The following is a 10828-nucleotide window of genomic DNA, read 5'->3' as shown; positions in this document are numbered from 1 at the left end:
AATTTTCTCTTTTTCGCTTAGACTACAAAAAATATCATTTTTTCGTGAAACTTGATGAATACACATATGTTATGGAGATGTACATGTAAATTTTTTTGTCAAAATTTTTTAACACTTGGAAATATGTTTTTATGGTAGAGGGATCATACGCACCCGGGAGCCGAATTGAGTTTCTGGCCAAATTGTTGTTTTATACCCATAAAAGTAGAGATGGACATTGTGTAACAAAAGACGTTCGAACTGAGCAACAGATGAAAATATACTAATTGTGATTTGACGTTTGAGGAGTGGTGCGATCAGTGATGAAGAGGGAATGATCTCTGCACCGTGTTGTTATTTGACATCTGTGGTGTGGTGCGATCGGTGCTGAGCTCAAAAATCGGATGGATACTTTTGGAACTGATGGTGAATAAGCCAATTTGTCTGATGTCGCGCTATGAAATTTGCCAATCACGAAATTCACTTCTCGATTCTTTCTTTCTGACGAACGCTAGATATACGTACATGAGCACCATCCGTGTTCAGTAGGTAGACTGATCGATGGTCCCAACATCCTGCTATATATTTACGACGGTTCGTCCTGGTTGTGCCTCGCCGCAGCTGTGAGCGCCGCGCCCACGCCGTACGGCTTCGTCGCCTCACCGGGGGCGCACGCCGCCTCTGCCTCCACCGCGGCTGCCGCGTCCTCCCTCGTCACCGCCTTGTCCGTCGGCAACTTCGCCGTCGCGTTCCACTGAAACACCACACCAGACATGCCATGCATCCACGCAGTCAGAGATGCGTAAGTCAAGTCACCAGGCGCATGCATGTTTACACGGAGGACGCATACCGTACCCTGAGGACGTCTCCGATGGTGGTCTTGCCCTCGCCGAGCGCGGCCGTGGCGTTCGAACCCGCCGCCGCCTCCGCCTGCTCGGCGACCCCGCCGGGGATGGCCACTCCCGGTCCGATGGCGCGCGCCTCCGCCGCGCGTATCGCGGACGCGTCGGACCGCTCCACGGGTTGGTCCCCGACGGCCTGCGCCGCGGCCTCCAACGCCTCCGCAATCTTCACCTTGGTGTCGTACTCTTCGTCGACGACGTCACGGCAGCCCCGTGCGCGAGCCGCTCGGCGGCGAGCTCGTGGGCGTCTCTCGTGGGGACGGGCTCAGCGGCATCGAGCACTCGGCCTTCGTTTCCGGTGTTGGTCACAGCGTAGGTTTCGCAGACTGAGCGGGATTGGGCTTGCGCCATGGCTCCGGCCCTCGACGACGGCTGCTGCTTAGGGCCGCCGTTCTCTTCCGTGCTACCGCTTCCCATTTCGTGTGCCTGACGATGGGTGTGGGCTGGGTTTGGGGAGCACACTAACGGCAGAGTATCTATAGCATGGCCGCGCTCGGGCGGCATGGCAGCCGGCTTGAAGCGACGTGGAAGGGAATGATACGTGTCACCAGGGAATGTACCGTCGTTTTGTGACAGAGCATGCCTGACGACACCTGGGCCGAACTACGGTGGGTGCAAAGTGGTATATCGGTGATCCCTTGGTTTGTCCATGGATTTTTTTTTCCCTAGACTTTCAGCCAATTTTGGCCCGTAGGAACTAGGAAATCTTAAAATTACTTCAAGACCCCTCTATCCCTTCAAGCCTTTATCGACAAACAAATTAATCCCTTGAAGCAAGTTGGCATTTTTTTTTTGGAAGGCATTAGGTTGGCTATTTTCTATTGACTAGCAAAGTGTGTACGCACAACCACAATTTTCGCAAACATTTCGCAATTATCTGTCTTGCCATTGTTGATGCTATCATGTGAAATGATAGACCTCATTTGAAGATCGCGTTGAGCGTCTGACGTGATTACACTAGTCGCATGATACAACAACGAAAACATATTGTTTAATGAGAGTTTTTTTCTAATTTTCAAGACATGGAGCTAAAACTTTCTAAAAATTCAAAATCAAAGGAAAGCTGATATGAACTTACATGCATGCAAATGTTGCTGCCGAACAAATCGATAAAAAAATGCAGCCCACCTTCTAGCACGGTCCAATGCAATCTTTTTCTTTTTATTTTCTAGAAAAATATCCCCTACTTGGAATTATGTTTGCCATGTTGAGTTTCCACACTAAGTAGATGTATGTTCGCATGTGCCTAATATTTACATTTGAACTTCGACGTAATGAAAAGTTGGTAGCTTTTGAGTTCAGGGGTAAAAAACAAAATTATAAGGGAAATTTTCTAGAAATTCTGAAATAATTTTATTCATATCACATTAGGGCATTTTTCGTCCAAAAGAAAGTTCATCATTTCCGTCATATGAAACATGCCCCAATGTGTCCCAAATGGCATCAGAGGCCGAAGGATCTAGGATCCCCACCTGCACCCAAAAGGTTTTACTAGAAGTCGTAGATGGCCACCTGCAACTCTCTAGGATCAAATGACCCCTAGCCGGACACTAACCTACAGATGGCACATTTCCTTCTATACCCAGCGGCCATGGCATGGAAGAACGTGGTATTGGCATCCCACTAGAGCAACCAGTTCTGGTGGCTACACTGGCTCCAGTACTCCTCCTCGACCTTCGCCAGGCGGGTGACTTGGCTCTCTAGGTGGTATGGTGTGCCCAACCCTTGTCATCAAGATCATGGGTTTCAGCTTGGAGATACAACGCTTGGATCTAAGCTAAGATGCTTGCTTCAAGGTCCTTCTAAGCCGTGCCTAGATTGGCCCCTTTGGAACTAGTGGAGCCCTTGGGAAAACACACCCAAGTAAGATCCCTCCACTTTGCACGAACCAGGTCCCGAACTCTCAATGTTCCAGCCATCTCTTTTCAAAACCGAAGCGGGGTTGCACTTTTTCAGGTCCTCTCCCTAGCTGATGATTGGTAGGATTTGTATGCTCGATGCAGCTGTGCGAGATGGCCCAGAGCCAAGTTAATCTCTCTTGTTGTCGTTATAGTTGTTGTAATCGATACATTGGGTCACTTGGTTTCATTTTGCGGCTTTGTTGGTGCTAGTCCTTTTCTTATGTTCGGGTCTATGACCCCTCGGTTGTGACCGTGTGGTCGTGTTGTTGTTTGACTTTGTCCTTTTTTGTTGGTGTTTTGCTTCACTAAGTTACAGTTGGGCTCGCCTTGAGCATACCATCTGAATCAATAGTGATACCACTACTAACTTCCAGCAAGAATGCTTTGTGCAATCTTGCCTTGACAACTTGCTTGTTACTTTTGTTTTTCTGTTAATTAGTTTTATTACTTACTACCCCTGTTTCAAGGAATAAGGTGCACACGTATTCCAAGGCGAACTTTGATCATAAAAATTGAGCAACAAAATCTTGATTATATTTTATGTAATTAGCACATTTGGATTCGTATTGAAAAACACTTTCTAATGATGATGCTAATTTCATACAAACAATCTTTATATATTTGAATTAATTCTTGATCAAACAAAAATCACGTAATACACTATCTTATTCCTTAAAATGGAGGTAGTAACATCCAAAGTACCTCTATACCGGTTTATTAGGAACCTAGGTTAGTCGCCATTGGTTCGGATATTTACTGTTGAGGTGTTGTTATTGCTTCGGTGCAGGTGTTAGTTAAGAAGGGGAAGTCAAGCAACCAAGTCTATGCCCAGTGACCTCCTTTGTTTGCATGCAACCGGAGAGTTAATTAAGAGGAATAAGTGGGTGACCCTGGTTTTCAAAGATTGGAGTCAATTAAATGTATTAATTAGCAAATCAAGCCTAATTCTTCGGTAGTATTTATCTGATTTTATAGTAAGCCATCCATTGAACCGATATGGAGGGAGTAGTAGAGTATATATAGAATGCGGCCTACCAAAGTGCAGTACAGATAGTAGCCTCCCAAAAACTAATGTGGCATTGCTTTCTTTATAAAAGGCATGCCAGTCTGTAAGTATTAGAGCATCTCCACTCGTCCCCCCGAACAGGCCCCCAGCGAGCATTTTTTACATCCGGACGGCGTAAATCGGCTCAGTCGCGCCCCCGGTTCCTCGTTTTCGTCCGGATTTGGCCCTTCATCCATCCGGCGAGCCCACGCCACCCCCGGCCCCGGGGAGCGCTCGGGGACTCCGGACGAGTGAAAAGCGGGGAAGGGCCCGATCTGTCAGTGACTCGACGCACGAACCCCACCGCCACGTCGCTCAAAATCTTCCCCACCCCTCGTATCTCTCTCGCCGCCGGCACCACCCCGCCGGCTTGTTGCCCAGATTCCGCCGCCCCTCCTTCCCCACCTGCCTATATTCCGCCGTCTTTGGACGACGGCCTATCTGGCTGCTCTTACCGCCGGCCTCGCTTGCTCCTCGTCGCTCGCGGCTCGGGTTGCCTCGACCACGCCCGTCAGGTGTTCGTCCATTTGCCTCGCCGGCCATGGACTCGGACGAAGAGGAGGAGCAGATGTTCGTCGAGCTTATGCAAGAAGAGATGGCAGCAGCCGCCCAAGACGACGAGCACATGATGATCCTTGGTTGCTTGGCTAGCATGTACGCCGGACTAGCAACTGGTTGACGTGATGGGTCGGCACGAGGTCGCCGGAAGTGCAAGCCGAGACAGCGAATGGAGGGCTACTGCATGTTGTACGCCGACTACTTCGCCGACAATCCATTGCACGGTGAGAGTGTTTTCCGGCGTCGTTTCAGGATGAGCAGAAAGCTATTTCTGCAAATTGTGTATGCCATCCGCCACTTTGATCCCTACTTCGGATGCAAGGCGGATTGCACTTGGTTTGGTTGGATTTTCGTCACTGCAGAAGTGCACGGTGGCTATGAGGATGCTTGGCGTATGGAGCTCCCGGTGATACTGCGAGATGACTATCTTCGGATGGCGGAGTCCACCGCCCTTGATTGTTTCTACCGGTTCTGCAGGGCCGTCATAGCAGTGTTCGGGGACTATTACTTGAGATCACCCACTGTCGAAGACACTGAGAGGATCCTTGCAACAAATGAAGCTAGAGGTTTTTCAGGGATGCTTGGAAGCATTGACTGCATGCATTGGCAATGGAACAACTATCCGTTTGCGTGGCAGGGAATGTACAAGGGTCACAAAAAAGGCTGCACTGTGATACTTGAAGCAGTGGCTACCCATGATCTCTGGATTTGGCACTCTTTCTTTGGTATGCCTGGATCCAACAATGACATCAACAGGCTATAAGCAAATCCACATCATCACAATCCTAGTTAGAGGAAAGAGAAGGCAGGAAAGAGAATGAAGCGAGCGCTTCGTCAGTCGCCAGCGCTAGGCCGCTAGCACAGAGAACAATAAGATGGAGTCGGCATGCAGCCCGATGCAAACGCTAGAGCTGGCTGCAAGCATTGAATGCAAGCATGATGAGTCTTGCATGCAAACATAGAATAGAAAGCATTTAAATATTAAAATATTCATCAAAACTACTCTAATAGCCAGCTTGCTGTACGAATTTGGCTTTTACGTTGACCGGGCTGCAAGAACAATAGCATAACCGGCAGCCGGCTATAACAATTTGCCACATCATCTATAATCAACTTATAGCTCGCATGTACAATAATAATGTATAAAAGTGTAGTATTTTTATGATACATGATCCACCTTTTAGTCTCATAACGTGCCTAGGAGCGCGTGCTAGAACTGGTTATTAGATAAAAGCTCACTTCCCTTCTCTCTCCTAATCTCTCTCCTCCAACTAAACAAACTTATAATATTTTATCTCTTATAGCTAGCTGACTAAATCTTATTGTACTTGCTCTTACTACAAAAATTTCAACTTGTTTCAGGAAAATGGATTAAGTAAACATTCAAATAACATTTCAAGGATTAGGAAGCTCTCGTGAGGATCATGGTTATCAGTATCAGGTACGTGTATATTATCTTATGGGTCGCGCGTGGTAGTATCTGTTAGTATCTTGACACATACGCATTCCACGCCTATGCTAAAGAATAAAGACACAATAATGTGATAAGCTCAACAATTAAAAAATGTAGTCTCGAGTCTAATTAAGTATCTAAACAACAGAAAGTATTAGTTTGGTTGAGATGGGCATAAAAAAGAGTTTGTACGTGCAATAAAACAATTAACTAGCCATTTGTCGGTATTACTTTTCAAGTATATGGTTTCAGTCCATGAGTTCATAATTACTTATGTTTGTATCCTGCATTCGATGAGTCGGACCATATTTATATTATGTAAATCAATGTTTAAGAAATCGTTAATCTTAACTTATCGGTCAGCCTCAAAATGGAGATTAATCCCTTATCGGGCGATTAATCAATTTTATCGGTGAGGCCATTTATCAGCTTTTTTTGTAAATCCTAAGTTTCGACACTAATATTTCTATAATATGCTATGCAAAAATAATATTGAAACATTAAACATAAGTATTATTCTTTGCATTTGAATCAATAAAAATATAAAATTTCAGCTAATGCACAGTTCTGCAAAACCATAGGATGAAAATATCGACTACCATACCAAATTTCATCGAAATTTCAATGACAACCAACTGAAATACTGGCCATGAGAGTGAAAATCGGGCCAAATATCGGCTCTGATGCAGAAAATTGGCCAAAATATCGGTGGCGTGATGTCTACGGGTGCTTCTATTCTTGTAGACAGTGTTGGGCCTCCAAGAGCAGAGGTTTGTAGAACAGCAGCAAGTTTTCCCTTAAGTGGATCACCCAAGGTTTATCGAACTCAGGGAGGAAGAGGTCAAAGATATCCCTCTCATGCAACCCCTGCAACCACAAAGCAAGAAGTCTCTTGTGTCCCCAACACACCTAATAGGTGTACTAGTTCGGCGAAGAGATAGTGAAATACAAGTGGTATGAATGAATATGAGCACGTAGTACGGCGCCAGAAAATAGCTCGCTGGCGTGCAGTTGATGGTAGTAATATTGCAGGAAGTAAACATGCAGTAGTAACGCAGCAGTAGTAATTCAGTAAAACAGTAAACAAGCAGCGATATCAGTATTTAGGAACAAGGCCTAGGGAATAGACTTTCACTAGTGGACACTCTCAACATTGATCACATAACAGAATAGATAAATGCATACCCTACACTCTCTTGTTGGATGATGAACACATTGCGTATGATTACACGAACCCTCAATGCCGGAGTTAACAAGCTCCACAATTCAATGTTCATATTTAAATAACCTTAGAGTGCATGAAAGATCGAAACGAGTAAACCAAGTACTAACATAGCATGCACACTATCACCTTCATGCTTATGTAGGAGGAATAATACACATCAATACTATCATAGCAATAGTTAACTTCGCAGTAACATCCAGTGTTGTTTTCGCGTACTTTCGGAACTTGGGCGGAACTTGGGAGGAAGTTCCGACTGGGCGGAAGTTCCGGTCCCTCGGGGCGGAAGTTCCGGTCCGATGCTTTTTCCTGCACGCTGGAGGGCATCTTGGGGGCATCTTGGGGGAATCTGGCCGGAAGTTCCGGTCCTGGGGGGCGGAAGTTCCGGCCTGGGCGCTGTAGCTCCATCTTCATCGTTTCCAGCTCTCTCTCCAACGTCTTGGTCTCCATGGCTTGTGTCTTGGTCGATGTACCTGATTGAACATAGGGTATTTGCATGAAGTAGCAAGCCATCCAAGGGGGTGTCAAAGTCATAGGTGGAGAGGAGCGAATTCACCTCTTGGCGTAGTGCTTGGGCTCGAGCTCGTGTCATTGGACCACGAGGAGGGCTTGTCGGCCCTAACAACAACATTCAAGAGAAGTTCTGATACACATTTTTGAATTTATGTTATATTAAATAGCATAGGCACAAAAACATGAATTTAAATATAGTAAAGTAAAGTAAAATTATGTTTATAGTTTTTATTTAAATGGAAATAGGACTGGAAAATTACAATCTTCCCCGCTTCCAAGTATTATTATATCTGCAAAGTGTTTTTTTGCTCCTAAGCACCAATGCCCCTCCATTAAAAAATAAAAATAAAAAATTATATTTATTTGTACTTACACTCATGGGTGTGGGTGCTTCAGTCACCGTCCATTAATTTCTCGAGATTCGTGCTCACCATGGTAGATGGAAATATTCCTTTATATCTCCCATTTTTATCTGAATCTCAAAGCACAACGAACGGTGATGGAAACATCCGCACACATGCGTGTAAGTACAAAAATATTTCCCTATTTATAAGTTCCAAAAATGATGATAAAAAATCTGGACAGTCAATTTTGTAACTTGCAAGAATGCAAAACCGCAATTGAAATTCGTTATTTGTAGACTACACAAAAAATGACAAAATCCCCTAAAATTTGGAGATTAGAATATTCATACTTAGACCCAAACATTATTAATTTTTGTGCAGCTCAAAATATAAAGTATTATAAATTGATATTTTGCACGTTTGTGGGATACATCGTTGGCTACATCTGAATTTATTTTCACATTTTAAAAACACATAAATGCGATTTTTAATTTTTTTTTGCCAGTGTTTAGTTTAATTTTTTTTTTCATAGCAACGGTGGTTGATGAAATGATTTTTCTCGATCAATAACTATGACCATGTAAAGCCCATTTCACGCGCAACCTGCTTTCGTCGACAGGCAAACATCTTCACGCTAGATATGGAAAAAAGAAAATCTATCTATTTGTTCTTTATTTTTATTACCATGCTGTTTTTTGTGTGTGTGTTGGTTCAAATATTTCTTTCTCAGGACCTGAACTATTTGGGTAGCTCGCCCTGCGGGCGCAGCTTCGTCGGTGGCGCGCAGGCTGTCTGCGCGAACACGTCTGCTAAATTGTTGTTTTATACCCATAAAAATAGAGATGCACATTGTGTAACAAAAGACGTTCGAACTGAGCAACAGATGAAAATATACTACTCAATTGTGATTTGACGTTTGAGGAGTGGTGCGATCAGTGATGAAGAGGGAATGATCCCCCGGTGGACTATGTGATCAATGGTCGGCACTACAATAAAGGATATTACCTTGCAGACGGTATCTATCCAAAGTGGGCAACATTTGTGAAGACTATCTCGAATCCTAGCACCCCCAAACTTTGCGAGTTTGTCAAGAAACAAGAAGCTTGCCGAAAAGACGTCGAGCGTGCATTTGGTGTCCTCCGGCAGAGATTTGCTGTCGTCCGGTTCCCCGCTATGACTTGGTCCAAAGATCAGATGTGGGAGGTGATGAACTGCTGTGTGTGCCTACACAATATGATTATTGAAAATGAGCGAAAGCATCCGGTTTCTCTGGCTGAGCAAGAAGCACCATATGAGAGAAAGGGTCCTCTTGCACAGCCTAATCACCAGGTGCCTCCATCATGGGCCGCCTTCATTGCTATGCGTCAGGAGATTCGAGACTCTATAATGCATCAGCTGCTGCAAGATGATCTAGTGGAGCACATATGGAGGCTCCGAGGCAACGCCAACGCCGACGCCAACTAGTCTGTCTAATTTGTTTGAAAAATTGTGAAATTGTGTGCTTCATTTGTTTCAGCACTTGTTAAACATTGTACTGATTATCGCCGAATTTGTTTCAGCAATTTTCGTACTCTTGGTCGCCCCGAACTTGTTAAATTTTATGTTAAATTTGTTTGAAATATGTCAAATGGTCGAGGTTGGGGGTTTCCTGCCGGGGGGACGGCTGGAACTTCGGCGCTCCCCATGCCAAATCTTCCTCCAATCCGGACGAAAATTTCGTCGGATTTGGACGTGGGGAGCGCCAACGAGTAGGGATGCTCTTACGTTTATGTATTTATAAACTACGAGTTGACCGGGTTACCAAGTACTCGCTCGTCCATTGGTTCGGATATTTTGTTTGTTCGGATATTTCTGTAGTCGCTCGTCCAAACAAAACCTTCTTGCTGGAGGCAAAAGGTTCAAACAGTGATAACACGATCAGCACGGTGGAAGTTTTGTAAGAAGAACACTTCTTCTTTCCCTGGTTCGGATCTTTATTTTTATTGGCATGGGCTGATACTTGCAAATAAACGAGGTTTCACAAATGATCTGCACTAAGTGCAGTAGGGGACTCTCCAACCCGAAGTAAACACAATCGTCAAAGTCCAAAAACAAGCACGACACAACAAACCGATGAACTAAACAAACATGGCACAAGATTATGCTGTTTATTGCGACGAGCGTACGCGTGAACTTTCTAGACACGCCACTGGTCTTCGTCCCAATCCGAGATATCGTCGTCACGGATCGCGTCACAGAAGGCAGCCAGGTCACGTTGCACATCTTCACGAGACATGTACTCCATGCATGAGAGGTAGTTAACTGAGAATTTCTTAAGTCTAAGTCACCTCAGAAATATGCAATCATAGTTCAAAAAAACTGCAACTCGGATCAGTTGCACTTTTCTAGTAGAAAAGTGCAATTGCACTTTTTTGACAGAAAAGTGCAACTCAAGTGTATTTTTGTGAGTGACTGAGACTTAAGGAATTCTCAGTTGACTGAGACATAGCAAAACCGTAAATTCAATTCACCAGATGGGTTAGATGTGTAGATGTATACTTCTACATGCATGTTAGCGGCATAGCGCGCGTAGGGGGTGTACCTTCCGGAAATCTAGTTTACTCGGCGAGGACGTGGCGTTGGCGCCCTCTGCGGCCTCCGCCTGTTGGCCGACCGCGCCAGTGGGGACGGCAACGGAATCGGCCCGCTCCACGGGGTTGTCTGCAACGGCACCGTTCGCCGCCGTCTCCAGTGCCTCTTCGATCTTCGCCTTTCTACCGAGTTGTTCGCCGACGACGCCACCGCCGCCCCCGTGCACGAGCTTGAGCACGTCGGCGTCACTTGGGGCAACGGGCTCAGCGGCGTCGAACACCCGGGCCTGGGTGCCGGTCTTGGTGTGGTCACCATCTACTGTGGGTTGAGCTTGCGCCAT

General features: G+C 45.4%; 1 protein-coding gene across 1 annotated transcript; it reads right to left on the bottom strand.

Moving 5' to 3' along the window:
• Positions 1-565: 565 nt before the first annotated feature.
• LOC124697460 (late embryogenesis abundant protein 47-like) lies at positions 566-10828 on the bottom strand. The gene is made up of 3 exons (XM_047230047.1): positions 10499-10828; positions 835-1131; positions 566-733 (listed from the first exon to the last, which is right to left on the bottom strand). The coding sequence occupies exons 1-3, from the start codon at positions 10826-10828 to the stop codon at positions 566-568; spliced, it is 795 nt and encodes a 264-aa protein (XP_047086003.1).

The sequence above is a fragment of the Lolium rigidum genome, chromosome 3 (assembly GCF_022539505.1).
Source record: "Lolium rigidum isolate FL_2022 chromosome 3, APGP_CSIRO_Lrig_0.1, whole genome shotgun sequence".
NCBI lineage: Eukaryota > Viridiplantae > Streptophyta > Magnoliopsida > Poales > Poaceae > Lolium > Lolium rigidum.
This window is presented reverse-complemented; position numbering and strand designations above follow the sequence as displayed.